A 23035-nucleotide genomic window follows, 5' to 3' on the forward strand; every position below is an offset into this window, starting at 1 on the left:
TCCTGCTCCTATTGCATATGGGAAGTTTTGCCACCATCTGATCCAGGGCGTAGACTTGTTTAACAGTACAATCTGTTGGTGTGACCCTTCTTTGGGTGTTGGGTGGAGTTGGCACCAGTGTAGGACATTTCTACCACCTTGGGCTTCCCAACAGATAAGACAGTCAGACACAACCCTCTTGTTATGCTTGTTTTCACTGTTCTTTATCTTACACACTGTTTCTGATGTTCTTTTTAGCTAATCCCCAGTCCAATCAGTTTTATTAGCTGCCACCACAACCTCAGACACCCATGCTGCTCTTTACTCCTCTGACTTTTCCATTCTTTTTCCTTCCAGGGCACCACCACCCCAGACTATGATGAGTTTGAAGAATATGTGGAGAATACGTTCGACCCTAATACCCAAGAAAGAGAAGATGATTATCCTTTAACAGGGAGGAACCCTGAATTCCAGCCTGCACCTGCTGATGGTGACCGATCAAGTTTCCTTCTACCGCAAAACCATTATGGGAGCGACAATATACCATTGACCTTTGAACCTGTGTATGGTTTCGAGCCACCAGAGAGGCAGTACGCTTCCCCTAATCCTCCACAGACAGCCGCAGAGGGCGGTGCTCAGCAGCCCCAGGAACAGCAACCACAGGTAACACTGAAAAACAGGGCAAGTGGTTCAAATGTGCAAAGAACTGTAGTATAACCCACTAACCATTTATCATGCACAACTTGGTATTATGCACACCTTTTGCCATCACAACTGCCTTAGTTAGATATGAAAAAACGGAATTGAAACAGCAGGGTTGTCAGGTGTTAAAAGGATTTTAAATTCAAAGGACAGTTTAAGAAAATATCATGGTCATAGTGGGATGGTGTTGTCAACAAAATAATGAGAACATAGCGCAGATCATAACTTTCTGGATTATGATATTTGTAGAGAATTACAGCTACAGGCTTGGATTTCAGTGCTTCCAATGCCAGAACATATTTCTCCTGTGTCTTCCTCTGCAGCTGCCTCTGGAAGTGGTGAATGTGCACACCCCACATAGAAATGCTCCGCCTCTTTCCCCTGGAGCACATGTGGTCAGTGTGGATGAAGATCAGGTTAATTTTGACACAGGAGGTAAGAAAAAAACAATGAGTATTTTTCTTTTTTTTAAACTTATCAGCAAACTTCATCCTAAAGAAGTGCACAGAGCAGTCAAATCAATATGTGGTACCTCACTGAATCGTCTAGATACACTTTCCAACAGTTTTCCAAGTTACTTCGAAGCTTAGGCCAAAATAGGCCATTTAAAGGACGTCAGAAGAAAAAGGACAACTGGTCAAAAGTCTTTTTCACAGTCAAGTTGTCATAGTGATAACTGGGCAAGTACACACTATGTTTGTTTGTTTTTCATGCAATTTTATTTATTTATTTGTCTTTGGATTCCTGTGACAATGAAGTGAGTCACATGAGACTATGTTTTGAGGAGCCATTCTCAAGAAAGCCACAGCCAACAATGTGCCTATTTCACACAGCCACATTTTGAACAGGCACAGTCAAACCCATACACATATACAGAGAGTGAATTCTCATAGCTGTCCTCTTTTCATATCAGTAACTTTGTCACTGCCTGCATGTGATGCATTTGGGGACATCTGTACATTGTAGCTATAACAAAATAACCTGGGTTGCACTTTCTCTACTCTTTGAAATTAGTTTCATGGAAAACGCTACCTCGCTGTCTTGGCCAGCTGCCGAGCGGTACCTAATACAATACTGCCGTTGTGCTGTGTAGCTACCAGGTGTGTGTGCTCACGCTCCCTCCCCTTCAAACTACTCCCACAGGATTTTGCCATAAATAAGAATGTGTTCTCAGTAAACCTCTTATATAAGGTCAAGCAAACTGTCTGTGTAAGTGAGTTCATCTTATTAGGTCAGTTTGGGAAAAAGAAACAGTTTTTTCTGAGAAGCCTTCGAGATCTGTCGCCAAGTGTTTAATGTTCTATCTGACATTTTTATGCATGTTTTTAGGAAAACAAGATATGTCTTTAAGCTCACTATTTTGTTGTAGAGCTATAGTAAAAGTGGAAACAGGCAGGATAGGAAATGGAGCATCTTGCTGCTAAGGCCATTTTAGACCATATCTTGTAGACTTAAAGAATATCAGACTTCATGTACTAGTATACGTACATAGAGTATTTGGCTATATTTATCAAATCAAATCAAATCAAATTTATTCATAAGCACATTTAAAAACAACACGGGTTGAACCAAAGTGCTGTACATAATGGAAATAGTAAACATTCATAGTAAAAAAACAATGAAAGACTAGTCACAATTAAAAGCTAAAGAATACAAGTGTGTTTTCAAGCGGGTTTTAAAAATGTCAAATGTCAAGTGCTATATTTATGTGTTTTGAAGTTTTTAGAAAGCACATTTATATTTTTCGGCATTTTTATGGATTTGATGTTTATGAAACTTGGAGTGGAATTGTTACGTCTTTGTCTCCCTAGAAAATTCCGACATCCTGCCCCCCCAAAAAGAGAGAAAGAAAATGAGAAAGTCAAAGAGAACAATACACTCGCTCAGGAGTTATGCAAGCTTCATGTGATGTTTTTTGTTAAGAGAAGTTACTTAAGCATGTGAGGCTGTGGTCAGACTTGAGCAGTTCTAATAAGAATAGGCATTAAAGGTTTCATGCAAAATATCTTAAGTCAGCAGTTTTCTTGCTGACTCAGTTATTTATTTATTTTTTTGTCGATTCAAAAAAAAAATTGAGCAGCATTCAAGTCAGAGACACTTTCAACAAATAAACAGTCTTTTAGTTTAGAGTCTGTTTAGAGTCGTAGTCAGAACATGTATATGCTGTGAAGACATTGGGTCTCATCTTGGCCACATCCAAGGACTGTTTATTACTTGGTATTGAGGTTTAGGTTAATATTTGGCTTAGTTTAGGGCTGTGGTTAGCCAGTGAGTGGTGAGGGTTACAAGACTACACAATGTATTATGTCAATGAAGGTTCTCATTAAAGAGGAAAGATGTGCATGTGTGGATGTTTGAAGCAGGACTGCAGCAGCTGGTTTTCTTTTCCTATAGCATCTTGGAGTGTATGCATATATGTCTGCATGTATGTGTGCAAATTTCATGTTGTTCCACTCACCCCCAACCAGTTGCAGAGTCTCTTCCTGTTAAAAGAGTTTTTCCTTCCCACTGTCAGTAAGTTCTTGGTCACAGGGGGTCATCTGATTTCTTTGTGTTATTGTAGGGTCTTTACTTTGCAGTATAACGCGCCTTGAGCTGACTGTTGGTGTGATCTGGTGCTATACAAATACATTTGAATTGAAGTTTTTGTACAATGTGTAGATTGGAGACAAAATATAAATTGTTCAAGTGAATCATCTTACCATCGCTCATTTTCAGGTAAAAGTCATAAAAATAATATAGAATGTTGATCATTATAACATCTTTTTCATAAATTTTGCAGAAGACATTCACAGATGATACAGAGGGAGATGTTGCAACAGTTTGAAAAGATAAGACTTAGTCGGAAAAACTCTTCTCCCCCTAAACCATCAGCAATATGAAGGTTTTGTCTGAGTAGCAACACTTACTGTTCAGGAGAATACTGCAAGTACCTGCGCCATAACAGAGAGCTTAAATGAATATGGCTGAGTGATGATGTCACCAGTGGAGCGCAAACTAACCAATGTAGTGGGTATAACTGAAGCATTAGAGTGGAAACATTAGGCTAATGAGTTTAAATGTCGTGTATTATCTATGTATCATGTATCCTCTAATCTTACTTTTTTTTCTCTCATAGTGATTCAATATACTACAGAGAATAAGGAAACATGTGCCAGGTATGTAAAGAGTAGACATGCAATTTAATTTTCTTACCTACACAGCCAATCAGACATTGCTGGTAAGACATTGAAAAGACATCAAAGACAACTTTGTTAGGTGTCTTAACAACACTGAGATTTGTTCAAAACAATGTAAAGAGTAAAAGTTGCTTTCTCAGAATCTGAAGATCTTTCTTAAAAAAGAAAAGCTCTTTCCTGCAGAAATAATATTTTAAGTTAGTGTCTGCTTGATCTGACACTTGTCCATTCTCATGCCTTGTCTGATGCCATAAATACATCGATCGTACTTAAAACTACAACTTTCTCCTTCTCATTTAGATTCCTGCAGCAGTGCTCCCAGAATGCATTTTGCACTGACTATGCCACAGGCTTCTGCTGTCACTGCCAACCAGGCTTCTATGGAAATGGACGCCAGTGTCTGCCTGATGGTTAGATCTTGGCCATTTTTTCTAAGTGCTGTGCCCATTGGTTGTCTTTACATATTAAAGCTGCTTTGTTGTGTGCGTTCTGTGCTGCTCATCCAGGTGCCCCCCAGCGTGTTAGCGGTAAGGTGAGCGGCACTGTGTTTGTGGGATCGACTCCAGTATCGCTGAACAACATTGATCTCCATGCCTACATCGTGGTGGGAGACGGGAGGGCGTATACTGCCATCAGTGAGGTACAACCTGAGAAACAGCCCCATTAATCGTGTACAAGCTTCTTCTATATTGTAATTAAGATTAAGACAGCCAGTACTTTTTCCATAACAAATTTAAGGAACCAATCTGGTAAGCATTCAGAGTGGGGCTAACTTATCAGATCAGGAGATCAGGAGCAAGGTTTAACTTACAGTCATGAAAAAGAAAGTTTTCAGAGGACTGCACGTAGACATGAGACAAACTAAGCATACCCTTACTGCTTCCACAGGAATTAAGAGGGTAACCCTAATACTTGGCTAATCGAATGTTTTTGATTAATTGACATCAGCAGGTTTGAGCACCTCTATAAAAGTTTTGTCAGTTTGCTGGTCTGGAGCATTGAGGTGTGTTAACATGATGGAAATCCCAGTGAATTCATTCCAATGTCAGACCAAGAACTACATCTCAGACTCTACAGCATGCAGCGTGGGCATGCTGAGGCCTGTAGAGTCTGAGTCCATCAATGTTTAATGTCATGACAGCATCGTTATTTAATAAAAAAGTGCATGTATGGTTTGCTTGGAAGTGTTATCAGGAGAAAGCCTCTAAGAAACAGACAGCACAGCTTAGGTTTTCCACTTTGCATCTGAACAAATCACAAAACTTCTGAAACAATGTTCTTTGGATGGATGAAACTAAAGTTTGGCTATAATGCACAACACCAAATAAGGAGGAAACCAAACACAGCATATCAGCACAAACACCTGATATAGTGTCCATTGGGGGAATTCGATTCGAATTTTTTTCAACCACAATTTTTTCAAATCCACCTTGGATTTAATCATTTTTAAGTAAAGGAAATTGAAATATGTTGGTTAAAAAGCCTCTGAAAAAATGAACATCTTAATGTCTTGCGTCATTTACGTAAACTTAGTCAACTTAGCAAACATTATCTCTCTTGGTCAGGTACCAGAACCAGTGGGCTGGGCACTGATGCCAGTTGCACCCATTGGAGAGCTATTTGGATGGCTGTTTGCTTTGGAGCTGCAGAATAGCCAAGCGGGATTCAAACTGACAGGTAAACATGTTTGCACAGTTTTTTGCCTTGTACGTCCTGACTCTTGACATTCTGGAGAGGCATGAGGGAACTCCTTAATAGCAAGGACATCGTGTGTCTGTTTCTTTGCATGTGTGTGTTTCTGGTCTCCCAGCCAGATGTAGTGTCTCCAGGGATGTGATGTGATATCAGTCTTCCCCCTCCCCTCACTAATGGGAAACAGCTGTGTGGTTGTGTTAGTGTGTAACCATTGTAGACACTGCACTTTTTCTGAAATGTAGCTTCTGCATGTTTGTTATATATAAACCAGTAAATAAAAGATTGATGATTATTTGTGTTACAAGGTGCTGAGTTCAGTCGTCACGCAGAGGTTGTATTTTACCCTGGGAACCAGCGCTTGTCAATTATTCAGACGGCCCGTGGCCTCGATGACCACAACCACCTAACCGTGGGTACTGTAATCAGCGGCAGTGTGCCCTTCCTTCCTCCTGGTGCTGAAGTTACCATGGAGCCCTTCAAAGAGACTTACCAGTACTACCCCTCAGGTAAAGTCAAGGATTGAACAGTATACATCATTCGATTGCCCTTTTTGTTGCTTAAAGTGATTCCATCTCTCTTTCTACAGTTGCCACCTCCACCTCTGTTAGAGAGTATTCAGTGGTTACAGCAGACCGAGGGTCCGAGTCCTTCTCTTTCCAGCTGAAACAGAATATCACCTACCGTGACTGCCCACACAACAACCAAGCTGCCACCCCGGAGACTTTGCAGATCCTTATGGAGAGGGTGTTTGTCATGTTCGTGAAGGAGGAGCAGACCCTGAGATACGCCATCACCAACAAAATCAGCCCAGTTAGAGGTGAGACAAACTATGTTTACAGAGATCACACTTTAATAGCAATTCACAGGGGGTCCAGTTACTGTATATACTACATATTTACTCATATAATGTGTTTTAACATGGTAGTGTTTTCTTAAATCGACCATAGCAAGTAGTGCCTTGACCTGAAGTAAAGTGAACATTTGCGACTTGTCAAGCCTCTGACCAAACGTAATGCAAAGTTCTTATAAAATCAAGTCAACAAATTTAGACACATAAACAGCAAACAACAACACAACACAACAGTAGTTTAAAAGCCTGAAGTCTTGCTGGTTTTTTAGACAAATACAATAAGTCTAATGCATTGTGTTATCACACATAAAAACCAGCTTGAAATAAAACATGTTTAAGGTATTTAAGAATATTATAGTCAGATATTTAATATCAATCCAATTCTTTCCACTGTAGAGTAAATCAACATATATGTGACCCTGACTTGATGCTGTCCCACTGGAATATTTTATACTGCAAGTGGGAATTTAACCAGTCTCTCCACCTGCATGCACATTTAAAGATCTTCTGTTTTGTCTGTGCCTTTGCACAATCACCACTTACCATGATAGCTCTATATGGCTGCAACATGAAATTGTTATAATGTTAAGTAGCTCTGTACTCAAGTTTGTTTTTTTGACAAAATATGAAGACAGATAGCAGTCATGCTAAGTGCTGTATTTATTTAAGTATTTATTGGCCAGCAATAAATAATAATAAGAATAACATTAAATTTTAGCTAACATTAGCAGGAAAAATTTGTCTACTGAAGCCTGTCTAGACAGAAATGTGCACGCCAAGCGATTGCTATGGCCCACATCAATAGGGCGTTTGATTCATGAAGGGACTGTTTGGTTTCGGGATAATATTTGTCTTTCCCTGCCGACAGAGACAGATTGCAAGCTCACATAAGAAAATACTGTCTTGAGTAGTTGCCCCTTGTTATAAAATTATAAAAGTATTCGGTAAATCAATTACATTTGCTTTACGCTGTAATTGCCAGCATGGGTGTGGTTAGCAGGCTTGCTGGCATTTTTTGTGCCAAAAGTGAAAAAGTTTTTATCATTTTCATGATACTTGGTATATAGATATAGGTATTTAGTACACATGCCATTCCCCTACTTGTAATATAAGATAAATAACGCATGGTACAATGGACAGTGTTTACAAGGTTGCACACATTTTATGAACCTAAACTCATGAAAAGATAACTGACACTGCAGTTCACTTAATGACTGGAGGTGTCGATAACTGTGACAGTTTTTTGAGCTGAGATTTTTCTTTAAATGGTAAATGGACTGATTGTTATATAGCGCTTTTTTACTCTCCCAGAGTACTCAAAGCCCTCTATGCAATATGCCACGTTCACACAAGCACTGTCTTCTATGCTTTTAACTCCTTAGTAACTACCATTCACACACATTCATAGTCCAATGGACGCATCGGAGAGCAACCTGGGGTTAATATCTTGCCAAAGGATATTTGGCATGCAGACTGGGGAAGCCAGGGATTGAACCTTCCAATCAGTAGATGACCTGCTCTACCTCCTGAGCTACAGCAGTAAATGCTGCCATTATGTAAACTGTTTCTCAGCAAGCTTTCATAAAAACATCTATTAGATACATGATACATGATACAGTCATACATGATGACCAAAAAAACAGGCTGTTCTCCAAACTGAAACAATTTAAAGTTTAAATCAACAAATCTTATGGTTCTAATGCCTAAATGGATTTCAGACCATCCCTGTCATGTATATTTTATGATCTACCAGTTGTGTCTGTTTGCGTATGGCATTCCATATGGACAGTTTCTGGTGAGGGGTTTTCACCCACCGCAAACATCTTCCTGTGCAGTCTTCCAAAACCCCAACTGCACGTTGCTGGATGCAGATCAAGCTGTCTGTTGTCGAATGCTAACTGGTTGACAAGTGGGCCGCAACAGAGTTCGCCAGAGGAAAGAGAGAAGCACACAAAACTCCATCAAAGATAATAATAAAAAATACAATATGAAAACCACAGATAGTGACTGCAGTGAACACGTCCCATCATTTTTAAAACTTGCTTTCACTTCAGCTCTTTGTATGTTATAACTTGGATGGACCAACAACACAAGCCAGACTAGTCCCGAGAATGGTGTACCACATATTTTGTAACTTCAGTCTTTCAGCTTCAGTCAACGCCTACAGTGTTGGAAACATGACTTCTCTTCCAGAGCCTTTAACCATTCAGCTATTAATTATTGCAGGGTTGCCACAGAAACCTCAGCCAAACCAATGGCACAGAGTTTGATAGAGCACAGGTTTAAGAACACATGCTGTGGATTTACAGATTGAAACCATAGAAAATGTTGTCATAATGTCTCCATTTTCACTTCAGTGTCTACCATGGTGCAGACACACCAGACCCTTTTAAGGATCATTTGAACCACAGTTTACGTCACAGCTGTTAAGGATTTTAACAAATTCAGCTGCAGATGAATCCAGACATGTGTTAACACAGTTAACCAAAAGAGCTGGTCAAGGAGTGAAAACTGTAGACAGGCCAACAGAATTTAATGAGAACTTAGCATGAGTGGAAAAAAAATCTCAGAGTGTTGAAAAAAAAAGATTTGCCTTACTGTTGGACTCTGTTTTTAAAAGCACCTTCTGTTTCCAGAGCACAAGCCAAAACCACCAAACCAGACTGGTTTGGTTCTGTGGCATATGGACTTGGATAGTTGTTTCTTAATGGGATTTGCCCCGAAGTTTGTGTTCTGCCTTATCGTCTGCAACCTACTGATCGGAATGTTGGTGGTTCAATTCCTGGCTTCCCCTGGTCTGCATGCCAAATATCCTTGGGCAAGATACCAAATTGCTCTCCAATGCATCCATTGTAGTATGAATCTGTTTGTGAATTAAGAAAATGTGCTTGGGTGAATGCACAAGTTGTGTAAAGTGCTTTGAGTGCTCAGAAGAGTAGAAAAGTGCTATATAAGAACGAGTTTACCATTTACTATGTTTCTTTGATGGCCTGGGAAAGAACAGCTGGAGGTAATGACCTTGGAAAAGAACATCTGGGCACTTCTGCTAGAACTTTGACATGGTTTCAAATAAGTAATGAAATTGAATTGATCGAAGGTCTTTAGGTATCAAAAGAATAAAGGATCATTCGGAATTCAACTGCGTCCTACAACTTACATTTTATTTTTTGACATTAATATAGTTTTACTAATAGAAGGTGTAGCACTGTCATGTGATGCGACAAGCCAATGATCACTCTGGATGTTAGTCCGCTGTAAAACTTTAATGCGTACCCCAGCACACGACAAAACACAATGCCAGTACCGGAAGAACAAAACTCCCCCCACCATGCTATTCCAGTTGGACCACAGTTACGGCAGGTCTCATAAACAAATATTGCTTGGCGATCATTTAACCAATGATCTACAGAAGGTAAACCTGAAATTCTTTTCGCTGCATTGGTCACAGAATAGTAACTGTAGGCAGTTAGGTCCAGTGCTATCCAAGGTATGGGTTGGATTTGAATGTGTTTGGGGAGTGTGTGTGGTTGACAGGCATATTTGATGTAATCTTTCCTATTTACAGTTTTATCGTTGTTAAAGCTTTACTGCACCCAAGTGAATGGTAAATCAAGCACTTTGAGAATCACAGAGGTCTTTGTGGCTTGCTAAGCCAAAGAAAATATCCTTTTAGATGAATTATGTTACATTAGATGAAAAGTTTTTCAACAATTTTTCCCACATTGTTTTTAATTTTTATGTCCATTACCTTCATCTGCTCTCCTTAAAATAATGGAAGAAAAAATGTTCATAGATATATAAATACAGGACAGAACATGTGTTGTGTTCTTTTTCTGTCAACATGCAGCAGTTGTGCTGTCTTTACCCACTTTGTCTGCTGAAAAGCAGATAGTGACAGTTGGATACGTGACCTTGTAAGATGACGGGAAAAAGAAGTCTGAAAAAGAATTTGAGACAGACACCACCACCTTGTTTTTGGATTCAGACCAGGAATCTGTCGTTGAGACGTCAGCACGCTGATTAAAAACGTTATGATGACATATCTCACACATGCACATGCTCACACACAATGATCCACCCAGACCACAGCTGGAAGAGCTTTTGGGGATAAGGGATTTTGTAAACATGGGTTAAGTATGAGCTTGTCACACAGAGGGCATACATGTGTGCTGTGGAGTGGGGGGGGGGTGTCTTGAATGGGGGTTGCCAGGTAGAATAGCTGACTAGTGATGTCATGAGAATTGTGGAAGAAAAGACGCTGAACTGACAGGTAAACCAATAGATTTCTTACATTGTTATGTACATTAGTGTCAAGCTAAAATTGGTGGACCTGCCCACTCCACTAGCACACTTGGCTTTCTACTCACGCATACGCTTTATTAAACTGCAAATTAACTAGTTGTGGTATAGTTTATTGAGGGCCCCCTATTTTCAGTGATTTAATTGAATCTAATGTAGCCACCTGTTATTTAAAGTATTGGAGTAAATAGTTTTGAAGTAAATATTTGAAATTATTCATCCATCTGGAGCCTATCCCAGCTGTCTTAGGGTGAGAGGCAGGGTACATCCTGGACAGGTCACCAGTCTGTCTCAGGGCTAACAGATAGACAAAGACAACCATTCGCACTCACATTCACACCCATAGGCAATTTAGTGTTTTCCTATCCCCACTAACTGCATGTCTTTGGACTGTGGAAGGAAGCCGGAGCAACCGGGGAGAACCCACGCAACATGGGGAGAACATGTAAACTCTGCACAGAAAGACCCCACCGTGCCACGGTACCGCTAAAATGATTCATCCATCCATTTGCTTCCGCTTATCCTTTTCAGGGTCGCGGGGGGCGCTGAAACCTATCTCAGCTGTCATAGGGCGAGAGGCGGGGTACACCCTGGACAGGTCGCCAGTCTGTCGCAGGGCTAACATACAGAGACAGACAATCATTTGCACTCACATTCACTCCCGCATTCACACCTATGGCCAATTTAGATTGCATTTTAGACCTAAAATGATTCATATTTGTCTTACTTATCTGGATTTTGCTTTGAACAAACATCTCATCATTTTAAAGAGTCTGAGTCTGTTAATGAGACTTGGGCCCCTGTTGTACATTCCCCGTAGTGCAAAAGCCAAAGCTGCATATTTTAAAAGAACTGCATGTTAATTGCCCCCATGTTTTAAGCACCATGCCTGCAGTTAGTTTTTTATTTGCAGCCTCACTTTAGCTAACTGTTGACACCACTATGGATTCATTTGGGTAGTTTTCTCCTTAGCTGTGCTGGGTTTTTTTTTAGCCCGATAAACCACTTAAATCCAGCTTTCAGTGCGTTCAGATGATTTAGTGTTGCTGGACTTTAAGTGTCCAGTGCATAAACCCAGTTTGTTTGTGTCTACGTGTTTATGCGTGTGTGGAGGAGATTTTTGAAAAGCAACAGGTGGGAAACTGCACTCACCACTTTGATGATGATGATGATGATGTGTGTGTGTGTGCGTGTGCGTGCGTGCGTGCGTGCTTCTCCCATTCTCTCTCTCTTTAATTATCCCTCAGCCTTTTCTTCAGTCCATGTGTATCTCACCCTCTCATCTCCCCTTTTTTACCGCCACATTCAGACTTTGCAGGGTCTCTCTCTCTCTCTCTCTCTCTCTCCCTCTCTGATAATGAGCCAAAATTGCTCTCTGGCCTCAGGAGATGAAAACAAGCTGCGTGTGTGTATGTTTGTTTTTGTTTATGTGCAAGTGTATTGTTGTTTATGGCATATGATGAAGCTGACAGTAAAGCAAAAGTCCAGCATGAAACACTCTAAGATTATTAAAAACAGATATTATAACAGATGTGTTCATGTGCATAACTGAGAATATTTTACATCCCAGCCAACTGGAGCCGACTAACTATAGATGTCCTTGAAATAAAAGCGAAACCATGCAGACACTGAAGGTTTGTGTTTGAGCCGAATCTAAATTCCATATTTGGGCCAATATTTAAATTGTGTGGGTAGAAGGAATATTTAAAGAATGCCTGAGCAGTGTGGGGTATTTTACATTAGATAATATTTTTACATGACACGAGACCAAAGTTATCGATCAAAGATGCTGAGACTTGTTTTAACGACACTATAATATTGCTTAATGTTAAAGTTATAATAATACAAAAAAATAAGAGTTGGCGCATTCTTATAACAGTGCCAGGATCATTGCTGTATCCTGCTGTACAGAGCAAATTTGAACTTTAAGCATATTTATTCATCTTTAACATTTCTGTTTTTCCCCCATGGTTTTCTTTGCTCTTTTGTTTATATTTCTGATTTTTTCAAAATTCGTCTGAGGTTTGTTTTTGAAATTGTCTGTCTGAGCCACGCAGCAGTATGAAGAAACCCTGAACTCACATCCGCTCACTCATCCCTCTGTCCATGTGTCTACCCCTCCATATGCGTCTAAGCTTGTCCATATGTTGAACATAGAGAACATGAAGGGAGTTGCTTCCTAAGAGGAGTCCGTCCTGTGGGAGTTTGTCTGGAGTGATTTTACATGTGTGTTTGGTTAACTTGCCCTGTAATCATTGCCCTAATCACTGAAGTTTCACTAAATAATCCAGACCTCAGTTGATCTGAGTTCAGGATATTTGGTGTGTAGCAGATTTTGTGTGGTTGTCTGGTTGAATTTTCTCACACCAGCTTTAACAATGTTGCTCTTTTATGTCTAATGCAGTTTATTTTCAGATTATAATGTCTGTTAATGTTATTGTCTGCTTCTTTAAATTCTCTCTTTTTTAACATTTGTTGAAGGTGCCACTTTTAATGTGCTTTGAAAGACTAGAAAATGAAAATGAAATCAAATGGACAACAGGACATTACTGACAGTACACAAGCAATTTTTTCTAATAGAGTAGCTTTGCATGAGTTCCATCAGGTTACCTGAAACAAGCCATTTTACCTGCTTTTGGCTCTTTAGGCCATCTTTCGTCTGATTGGCTGCTACTCCTAAACAGAAGGTTTTACCAGCAAGTGGGTGGGGCTTCTGTAACCATAGCCAAAACAGTTTGACTGAGATGACTATAACAGGGATATGGTCTCTCTTTGTCATCATACAGAGCCAGTGTAAGACAAAATAACGTCTGAAATAGAAGAATATTAGGTGATGTGCATTGCTGTAATGAGAAGGGGTGTGGTCTAATGACATCAACACCCTATATCAGGTGTGCATAATTATTAGGCAACGTCCTTTCCTTTGGCAAAATGGGTCAAAAGAAGGACTTGACGGGCTCAGAAAAGTCAAAAATAGTGAGATATCTTGCAGAGGGATGCAGCAGTCTCAAAATTGCAAAGCTTCTGAAGCGTGATCATCGAACAATCAAGCGTTTCATTCAAAATAGTCAACAGGGTCGCAAGAAGCGTGTGGAAAAACCAAGGCGCAAAATAACTGCCCATGAACTGAGAAAAGTCAAGCGTGCAGCTGCCAAGATGCCACTTGCCACCAGTTTGGCCATATTTCAGAGCTGCAACATCACTGGAGTGCCCAAAAGCACAAGGTGTGCAATACTCAGAGACATGGCCAAGGTAAGAAAGGCTGAAAGACGACCACCACTGAACAAGACACACAAGCTGAAACGTCAAGACTGGGCCAAGAAATATCTCAAGACTGATTTTTCTAAGGTTTTATGGACTGATGAAATGAGAGTGAGTCTTGATGGGCCAGATGGATGGGCCCGTGGCTGGATTGGTAAAGGGCAGAGAGCTCCAGTCCGACTCAGACGCCAGCAAGGTGGAGGTGGAGTACTGGTTTGGGCTGGTATCATCAAAGATGAGCTTGTGGGGCCTTTTCGGGTTGAGGATGGAGTCAAGCTCAACTCCCAGTCCTACTGCCAGTTTCTGGAAGACACCTTCTTCAAGCAGTGGTACAGGAAGAAGTCTGCATCCTTCAAGAAAAACATGATTTTCATGCAGGACAATGCTTCATCACACGCGTCCAAGTACTCCACAGCGTGGCTGGCAAGAAAGGGTATAAAAGAAGAAAAACTAATGACATGGCCTCCTTGTTCACCTGATCTGAACCCCATTGAGAACCTGTGGTCCATCATCAAATGTGAGATTTACAAGGAGGGAAAACAGTACACCTCTCTGAACAGTGTCTGGGAGGCTGTGGTTGCTGCTGCACGCAATGTTGATGGTGAACAGATCAAAACACTGACAGAATCCATGGATGGCAGGCTTTTGAGTGTCCTTGCAAAGAAAGGTGGCTATATTGGTCGCTGATTTGTTTTTGTTTTGTTTTTGAATGTCAGAAATGTATTTGTGAATGTGGAGATGTTATATTGGTTTCACTGGTAAAAATAAATAATTAAAATGGGTATATATTTGTTTTTTGTTAAGTTGCCTAATAATTATGCACAGTAATAGTCACCTGCACACACAGATATCCCCCTAAAATAGCTAAAACTAAAAACAAACTAAAAACTACTTCCAAAAACATTCAGCTTTGCTATTAATGAGTTTTTTGGGTTCATTGAGAACATGGTTGTTGTTCAATAATAAAATTATTCCTCAAAAATACAACTTGCCTAATAATTCTGCACTCCCTGTATATTAAATAAGGAAATTATATTAGACACTGGTTACAGGGAGTTATATGAAAGTTAGCATATAAAAAGTACTTAAGCTTACTTATTTGTGTAAATGGGAAGTCCTCTTCACACACTAAGGTTAATTATTCCACAGGATTCCTTGCAAGAGCCAATTCTATTTACATTATACATGCTATCCTTAGCCAGTATTATTAGAAGGAATAGCATACATTTTCTCTGCTATGCAGATGATACCCAGCTTATCTATCCATGAAACCAGATGACAAATACCAACTAGTTAGACTGTAGGTATGTATGAAAGACATAAAGATCTGGATGACCTGTTTCTAAATTCAGACAAAACTGAGTTATTGTACTTGACCCTAAAAATCATAGACACGTGGTGTCCAAACGGATCCTCTCTCTCCAGCAGCACTGTTAGGAATCTTAGAGTAATTTTTCACTGTCACTCTCGGTCACTGTTAAGTTGCATCCACTGTGATTAAAAACACAATCCTTTCTTTTTCTTCCCTCATGAAATGGAAGCTCCAGGCCCTGAGCTGCACAACCCTTGCTATGCCGGGACCCACGACTGTGACACCACGGCCCAGTGCATCCCGTTAGAGGACCTGGCTTTCCAGTGCCAGTGCGCTACTGGTTATACAGGAGATGGGCACAACTGTTACGGTATCTATCTGTGTCTGTGTCGGTCCTTCTGTGAACAAGCACATAGAGTGAATTCTTCTGTGGATATACTGTGCAGCAATGAGATGGTTTATGTACATTTCAGAGTGCTTCCTCTGCCTTTGTTTAGTCTAGCGTTTTCTGTCGCATACAAAATGTCGAAGTCCAAGACAGTGTTTCTGTGTTTTATCAACATCTGTCCAGCCAGTGTAGAGGGGTCAAGTACAAGCTGGTTGAGCAGAATCGTCTGTAATCACTCTTTTCTTTTCTTTTCTTTTCTTTTCTTTTCTTTTCTTTTCTTTTCTTCATCCTTCCTCTCCATTCGTCTCTTCAAGGTTAATTTTCAAGTTAAAAGGGCCTTCAGGACTTCAAGCTGGTGTGTGGTCTGTCATTAGCCCAGCAGCAGGTCTTTTTCGCTGCTGACAGCAAAGAAAGCCCCAGGCTCATCCTAAGTTCTCATGGATGGGCCTCAGTGCGCCTTTCTGCTCAGATGATCTCCATGTTGTATTACACAATGCATTTTACAGTCATGTGAGGAAAAAAAATGTGCACAAGACTCGCCACCATTTCTCAGTTTAGCAGCAATAACTTGAAGTAATTGTTTTCTTTACGACTTATCATTATTTCACGTTGTTGTGGAGGAGTTTTGGCTCATTATTCTTTGCAGTGTCACTTCAGGTCATTGAAGTTTGCAGGCATTTGTTCATGTACAGTTCTCTTAATGTCCCTCCACACATATTAATCGGGTAAAGATCTGGACTTCGAATGGTTTGATGCAACACCTTGATTCTTTTCTTTTTCAGCATTTCTGTTGTAGATTTGTTGGCACGCTTGAGATTCTTATCCTTTTGCATAGCCAATGTATGTGCAAGCTTCAGCTGTAAGACAGATGGCCTGACATTTGTCTAGAATACTTTGGTATGCAGAGGAGATCCTGGTCGACTTAATGGCTACAAAGTCCCCAGGTCCTGCAAATTAACCCTGAATCATCACTCCTCCACCAACCTTTAATATTTAACATGCTAACTGAGGTCTGTAGAGTCTGAGTTGTAGCTCGTCAGTTGTACTGACCTTAGACATTTACTTCTTGGAAGATTGTGGCATCGTGTTAGCACACACCTGGATGTGTCAGAACAGCAAACTGCCAAAACCCCTGCTTTTCTAGAGGTGCTCAAACTTGGTGATGATCGCTTAATCAAGGGAAGCACCTGCCTGTTATTTACCCTCTTAATTCCTTTAGAAGCTGTTAAGGGTGTACTACTAGACTGCACAGAGTCCTATGAAACCTTGCTTTTTCTTTTTATACAGTAAAAGCACCAGTAATGAGCCCTAATTACAGCTTTTACATGTGTTGACAAGGAATTCCTGATTTACAGACTTGTAAATTTAAAGAAAAGCTAATTTCTCTGTCTCCCTCTCTGCAGACATAGATGAGTGCGCTGAGGGTTTGGGCACATGTGGGGATAATTCTGAGTGTGTGAACCTGCCTGGGAGTCACCGCTGTCACTGCCAGAGGGGCTACGAATTTGGCTACGATGGGCGTACCTGTGTTGGTGAGTTTGGAAATTCCTTCAAGAAATGCACAAAACATCTGTATAAAATGTGAGAGGAAATTTTTTTGCAAAGTCAGTAGATCTCATCAGTTATTACGGGTCGCTCTGAGGGAAACATGAATGACTTGACATCAATCAATGGAACTGTATCCAATAATTTCATTAGAAGCCAAAAATGTTGTGTTTCTTTTCTATGTTCTTTTACTTCTCGTCCACCTCTTTTGCTATCTCTTGCATGAATTCTTCGTCTTTTGCCTCTCAGATTGTTTACATTAAGGGCTGATATCAGCTTCCTTGCGACACTTGCAGCCTGCACATTCTGAACTGCCTCCTATCAGTTTAATCACATCATCAGCAACAAGTGTGAACATTTTCAGTTGTTCTGCATAAGAACTGACATGTGTTGCATCATCTATCATCAGTTTATTGTTGGAAAACCCTTTCTTATGAGCTCTTATTTTTAAAATTTTCACTATTTGTCAGCTGGCTAGCCAGGTGACTGGTGTTGTGGCGCTCGGTGTTATTCAGTTGCTTCTCTAGAGAGGATCCAGTCCCTCGGTTGATGATGATGATGACGGTGGTGGAGGGCTGATGATTAGCTTCAGCGAACAGACAGTTAATTTCAACTAAACCGAATGTTTAGCATTTCAGAATTCCCACTTAAGAATATCCCCTGTGTGCAAAGAAATCAACTGGAAGCCATAACACCGTGTCAGTTTTATCAATCTCTGCTTAGAAACGTGCTGGTTTCTGCTGACTTTTTAAGCTGTGGCATCCTGTCTGCTTTCACATACCGTACCTTTGATGCAAATGCAAATTTTAACCAAATATGTGCACACATATATTTTGTGGCAAACACATCATTCTTCCATTCTGCCTTTGTTGCATTTTATCCGTTGTCAGCTGGACTAACTGTCCCCCTGAGAAGTATTCTCGGAGCATTTTGTCCTCCAAGTTCCAAAATGAGTTGAATATTTGGAAAAGGTCCACTTGTTTGTCCAAACAGAGCTACAACATTTCTTCATCCACAGCTGCAAAAAGCTAGAAAACACAGGCAGAGGGGAGGATAGATGAGAAATGTGAGAACAGAACTAATGTGAGAACGACAGGGTGAGATTAGACAGGGCGGGTGGGGGTTAAGGGAAAGACAAATGGAGCAATGGCACAATGTGTTTGTTGCTTTGGAATGTGTGGAGGAGCAAGATCCTGGCTGTGTGTGTGTTTGTGTGTCTGTCTGTGAATGTGTGCGCGCATACATGTCCTCCTTTTTCGCAACAGTGTGAACTTTTGATGAACTTTCTTTGAGGCCCCCACCCCCCCCAAAAAAAAATAAAAAATAAAATAAAATAAAACTAAGTATAATACTTTACATTTAGATAATCATACTACTGATAAATCACCACTGAAATAAATAACATCTATTAAGCAGCCAGCTAGTATTTTTTGTGTGAGTGTTTAGTTGTATTGGTAGTGCAGTTTCCAGTCCAGTTGTGGTTTTTGACTCCTTTCTCTCCTTCTGTTTTTTTTTTTTCTTTTTTTCAGATATAGATGAGTGCAGCTCTTCTCCATGTCACATCAATGCCAGATGTATTAATGGACTGGGATCTTTCCAGTGTCAGTGTCAGCTGGGGTTTTTTGGGAATGGTTTCTACTGCTCTCAGCAGGAAGGTCAGTAGCACTCCATGGATATTGTATTCTGGGCTAAATCTAGTCAACCAGTGCCTTTGCAAAAGATGCCTTTGGTTTAAAGGCAAAGACTCCAATTCAGTCTGATTTTAACCACTAAGGGATTGTCTCGAGGGCTAATATATGTCCCTGCTGACAAGGGGTTTTGATATGGTTCATAGCTTTACACTAGAAGCTCTTTGTGCCTTAATCCCAGAGGGGCTTTGTGATTTCAGGTGGAATTGAACTGTTCACCCTTGACTTTCCAAACAGGTGTCTTTGCCAGTCCGAAACTTCTGATGTTGACAGACTGTCTCTTGCAACTCGGGAATTTATGCTTTTTTCTGGTTTGTTTGTTATTTTTCCTAATAGCTTTTTTCTGTCTTTGTGTTTTTTTTCTCATTCAGATCGACCGGAGCGTCTTAAAACTCGCTGTGAGCACCACAGAGACAGCGTAAAGACCACCAGTGCTGATGGATATCCTATAACTGGAGTCTACAAACCACAGTGTGATGCAGAAGGACAGTATCTACCTCAGCAGGTGAAACTCTGACTTTATATTTATTTGTCAGTTAGTTTGGCTTTGGGCTTTCATCTAAAACTTAATTTTGTTCTTCTAAATAATGTGTTTCTCATCTTTATTTCAGTGCCATGGCTCCACTGGCTATTGTTGGTGTGTGGACAGTAGAGGAGAGGAGAGAGCAGGAACCAGGACTCCACCTGGTGCAGCACCTGTAGACTGTGACAGACCAGGTGAGACTCTTATTCTAGTGTCCTGTACTTCATTCAGATTAGTTTTATTACCCCTCAGCCCTAAAAAGCTGTGGGGGTATTGTTGTCACCCTGCAATAACTCGAGAATAAGGCGACATGGGATTTTCAGATTGGTACCACAGGTGTATCTAATAAAAATCTCAGATGATTTCAAATCTCAGTGACCTTGACCTAAAGGTCAGAGGTCAAGTTTTCTAAAACTCTTATTTGTGAACAAGGATTTTGACATTGATGCATGCAGGTGCAGCTACTATGAAGCTGAGGGGTAGTACTGGCGGCCGCCAGTATTTTACAGGTTTATTTGGAGTTGACACAGGAAGGTTTAGATGTGCTTTGTTTCTCTTTCAGATCAACCAGAGCATGTTAAAACTCACTGTGAGCACCACAGAGACAGCGTAAAGACCACCAGTGCTGATGGATATCCTATAGTTGGAGCCTATGTACCACAGTGTGATGCAGAAGGACAGTATCTATCTCAGCAGGTGAAACTCTGACTTTATATTTATTAAGTGAATAAGTACAGTTTCTTCTGCCACTCTTCCTCCCTTCTTTCATGTCTGAAAACTCTTCACTGTTTATCAAATAAAGTTCAAAATGCCCCAAAATGGAATGTATTTCTCATCTGTATTTCAGTGCCATGGCTCCACTGGCTATTGTTGGTGTGTGGACAGTAGAGGAGAGGAGAGAGCAGGAACCAGGACTCCACCTGGTGCAGCACCTGTAGACTGTGACAGACCAGGTGAGACTGTTTCCTTCCAAAGACAGGATGTATGTAATCAGTTCCATTGGTTTGGTTGTCTCTCTGTTTGTTTGTTAGCAAACTAGCGTCCACTGTTGCAAATATATAGTTTTGGATTGGCCTTTGTCTATGATTTGTGATGGCAGACCCCAATAACAGCTTGAGCTAATTTCATTTTAGTGACAATCAGTTCAGGTCACACCAAATGTGAAAAGTAGTAAACATTTTATGTTACTCACCAGTTTATACAGATTACATTCAAACTTCATAACAATATACAGGGTCTTGGGGGACATGAGTACCGAGGTTGGCTAACCAATTGACTTTGACTTTCATTGTTAACACTCAAGGTCAAAGCTTAAAAACCAGACTGACGTCAGCATGTTGTAATGAAATGTAATTATTAATCATTTTGTTACACATTCTTGTATAATGATGATAAAGTTTTGTATCATAAAAACATAATATCACTGTTTTTGTATAGCCTTAGCCCTTGAGGAGCAGTGGTCCTCTTTGGATGCTGTTGGTATTCTAGTGGCCCGTACTTCATTCAGATTGTTTTACACAGGTTTATTTGCTGTTGACACAGAGAGATTTAGATCAGTGTTTAAATATTCTCTTTCAGATGAGCGTCTCAAAACTCACTGTGAGCACCACAGAGACAGCGTGAAGGCCACCAGTCCAGATGGAAATCCTATAACTGGAGTCTATGTACCACAGTGTGATGCAGAAGGACAGTATCTACCTCAGCAGGTGAAACTGTAACTTTTTATATATTACGTTTTTATATATATTTATACCTTTTATTTATTTAGTGAATAACTACAGTTTCTCTTTGACTTTTGTCTATAATTTCTTTTTGTTCTTCCTAACAAATCATTTGTTGGTGGCAGTTTAGCTCTCCTGGTTGAGCAGGCAAATGTAAACTACAGGGCTCAATGCAGCGGCCTGTATTTGATTCTGTCCCAGTTGCTTTTGCTGTGTGTCTTTCCTGTCTGAAAACACTTAATTGCTTATCAAATGAAGAACAAAAAGCCCCCAAAATAATGTATTTCTCTTTATTTCAGTGCCATGGCTCCACTGGCTATTGTTGGTGTGTGGACAGTAGAGGAGAGGAGAAAGCAGGAACCAGGACTCCACCTGGTGCAGCACCTGTAGCCTGTGACAGACCAGGTGAGACTTCTTCATTCAGATTGTTTTACGCAGGTTGATTTCATGTTGACACAGCACAGCTTGTATGTGATTATTTTTATTTTTGCCTTCAGGTGTACCGGAGCGTGCTAAAACTCACTGTGAGCACCACAGAGACAGTGTAAAGGCCACCAGTGCTGATGGATATCCTATAACTGGAGTCTACAAACCACAGTGTGATGCAGAAGGACAGTATCTACCTCAGCAGGTGAAACTCTGACTTTTTATTTATTTAGTGAATAACTACAGTTTCTTCTTTGGCTTTTATCAGTGATTTCTTTTTGTTCTTCTTAAGACTGTTTTTATTGGTGTTAGTTTAGCTCACGTGGTTGAGCAGGCAACTTTATGCTGAAAAGCTCAACACAGCAGTCTATGTTCGACCCTCACTCAGAGAGCTTTGCTGCGTGGTTTCCACCACTCTTCCTCCCTTCTTTCATGTCTGAAAACTCTTCACTGTTTGTCAAATAAAGGTCAAAATGCCCCAAAATGGAATGTATTTCTCATCTTTATTTCAGTGCCATGGCTCCACTGGCTATTGTTGGTGTGTGGACAGTAGAGGAGAGGAGAGAGCAGGAACCAGGACTCCACCTGGTGCAGCACCTGTAGACTGTGACAGACCAGGTGAGACTGTTCCCCCCCAAAGATTTATGTAATCAGTTCCATTTGTTTGGTTTTCTGTCTGTCTGTTTGTTAGCAATCTAGCGTTCCGAACCAGAGACATCATTATCCTTATGGGAGATTTTAATGTGAACCCAAGATTGGGTTTGACAACACAGGATATGAACAAATCATAGGGATACATGGGCTGGGAGTGATGAATGATAATGGGCAGAGATTCGTTGATTTGTGTGCATTCAACAACCTGGTCATTGGAGGTAGCATTTTTCCGCACAAGTGGATCCACAAAAGAACCTGGGTATCACCGGACAGTGTGACAGAGAACCAGACTGACCACATCAGCATTAGGAAGAAGTTTAGAAGATTTCTCCAGGATGTTAGGGTGAGAAGAGGAGCAGATGTGGCATCTGACCACCATCTTGTAGTAGCCAACATGCAGCTGAAGTTAAAGAAGAACTGGACAAAAACAACACGGCGTAGAGCGAAGTATGATGTCAGTCGATTAAAGATAAAGGGAGGAGTTCAGTTGAAGAGCAAGATCAAGGTGCTTAATTAGCTGCACCAGGGAGAGGAGAAAAGCAGCATACAGGCCAATTGGCAGACCATAAAGAAGACACTGAGAACAAACAGTGAAGAAGTGGTTGGAATAAAGAAACAGCATCATAAAGAGTGGATCACAGCTGAGACCTTGGGCAAGATAGAAGAGAGAAAACACAAGAAGGTGGCAGTAAACAACAGCAGGACTAGGGCAGAAAAAGCCAAGGCCCAAGCGGAATAGGCAGAAGCCCACAGAGCAGTGACGAAGAGCATTAGGAAAGACAAGAATGTCTACATAGATGGACTGGGAGCTGA

The 23035-nt window shown here is 40.6% G+C and overlaps 1 protein-coding gene across 1 annotated transcript in view; it reads left to right on the forward strand.

Annotated features, from left to right (window-relative positions):
- The window catches only part of nid2a (nidogen 2a (osteonidogen)), a 66665-nt gene that overhangs the window by 16715 nt on the left and 26915 nt on the right, over nt 1-23035 (forward strand). The window contains exons 7-25 of the mRNA XM_084921026.1: nt 337-642; nt 1005-1116; nt 3800-3839; nt 4161-4270; nt 4367-4500; nt 5426-5537; nt 5861-6061; nt 6142-6372; nt 15507-15647; nt 17069-17197; nt 18740-18865; nt 19270-19403; nt 19510-19615; nt 19984-20117; nt 20269-20374; nt 21000-21127; nt 21442-21547; nt 21640-21773; nt 22081-22186. Coding sequence (XP_084777152.1) covers nt 337-642; nt 1005-1116; nt 3800-3839; nt 4161-4270; nt 4367-4500; nt 5426-5537; nt 5861-6061; nt 6142-6372; nt 15507-15647; nt 17069-17197; nt 18740-18865; nt 19270-19403; nt 19510-19615; nt 19984-20117; nt 20269-20374; nt 21000-21127; nt 21442-21547; nt 21640-21773; nt 22081-22186 — 2596 coding nt within the window. The remainder of the gene's footprint in view (nt 1-336; nt 643-1004; nt 1117-3799; nt 3840-4160; nt 4271-4366; nt 4501-5425; nt 5538-5860; nt 6062-6141; nt 6373-15506; nt 15648-17068; nt 17198-18739; nt 18866-19269; nt 19404-19509; nt 19616-19983; nt 20118-20268; nt 20375-20999; nt 21128-21441; nt 21548-21639; nt 21774-22080; nt 22187-23035) is intronic.

This window comes from Perissodus microlepis, chromosome 23 (genome assembly GCF_051167445.1).
Source record: "Perissodus microlepis isolate ML-2025 ecotype Zambia chromosome 23, ASM5116744v1, whole genome shotgun sequence".
NCBI classification, from domain to species: domain Eukaryota; kingdom Metazoa; phylum Chordata; class Actinopteri; order Cichliformes; family Cichlidae; genus Perissodus; species Perissodus microlepis.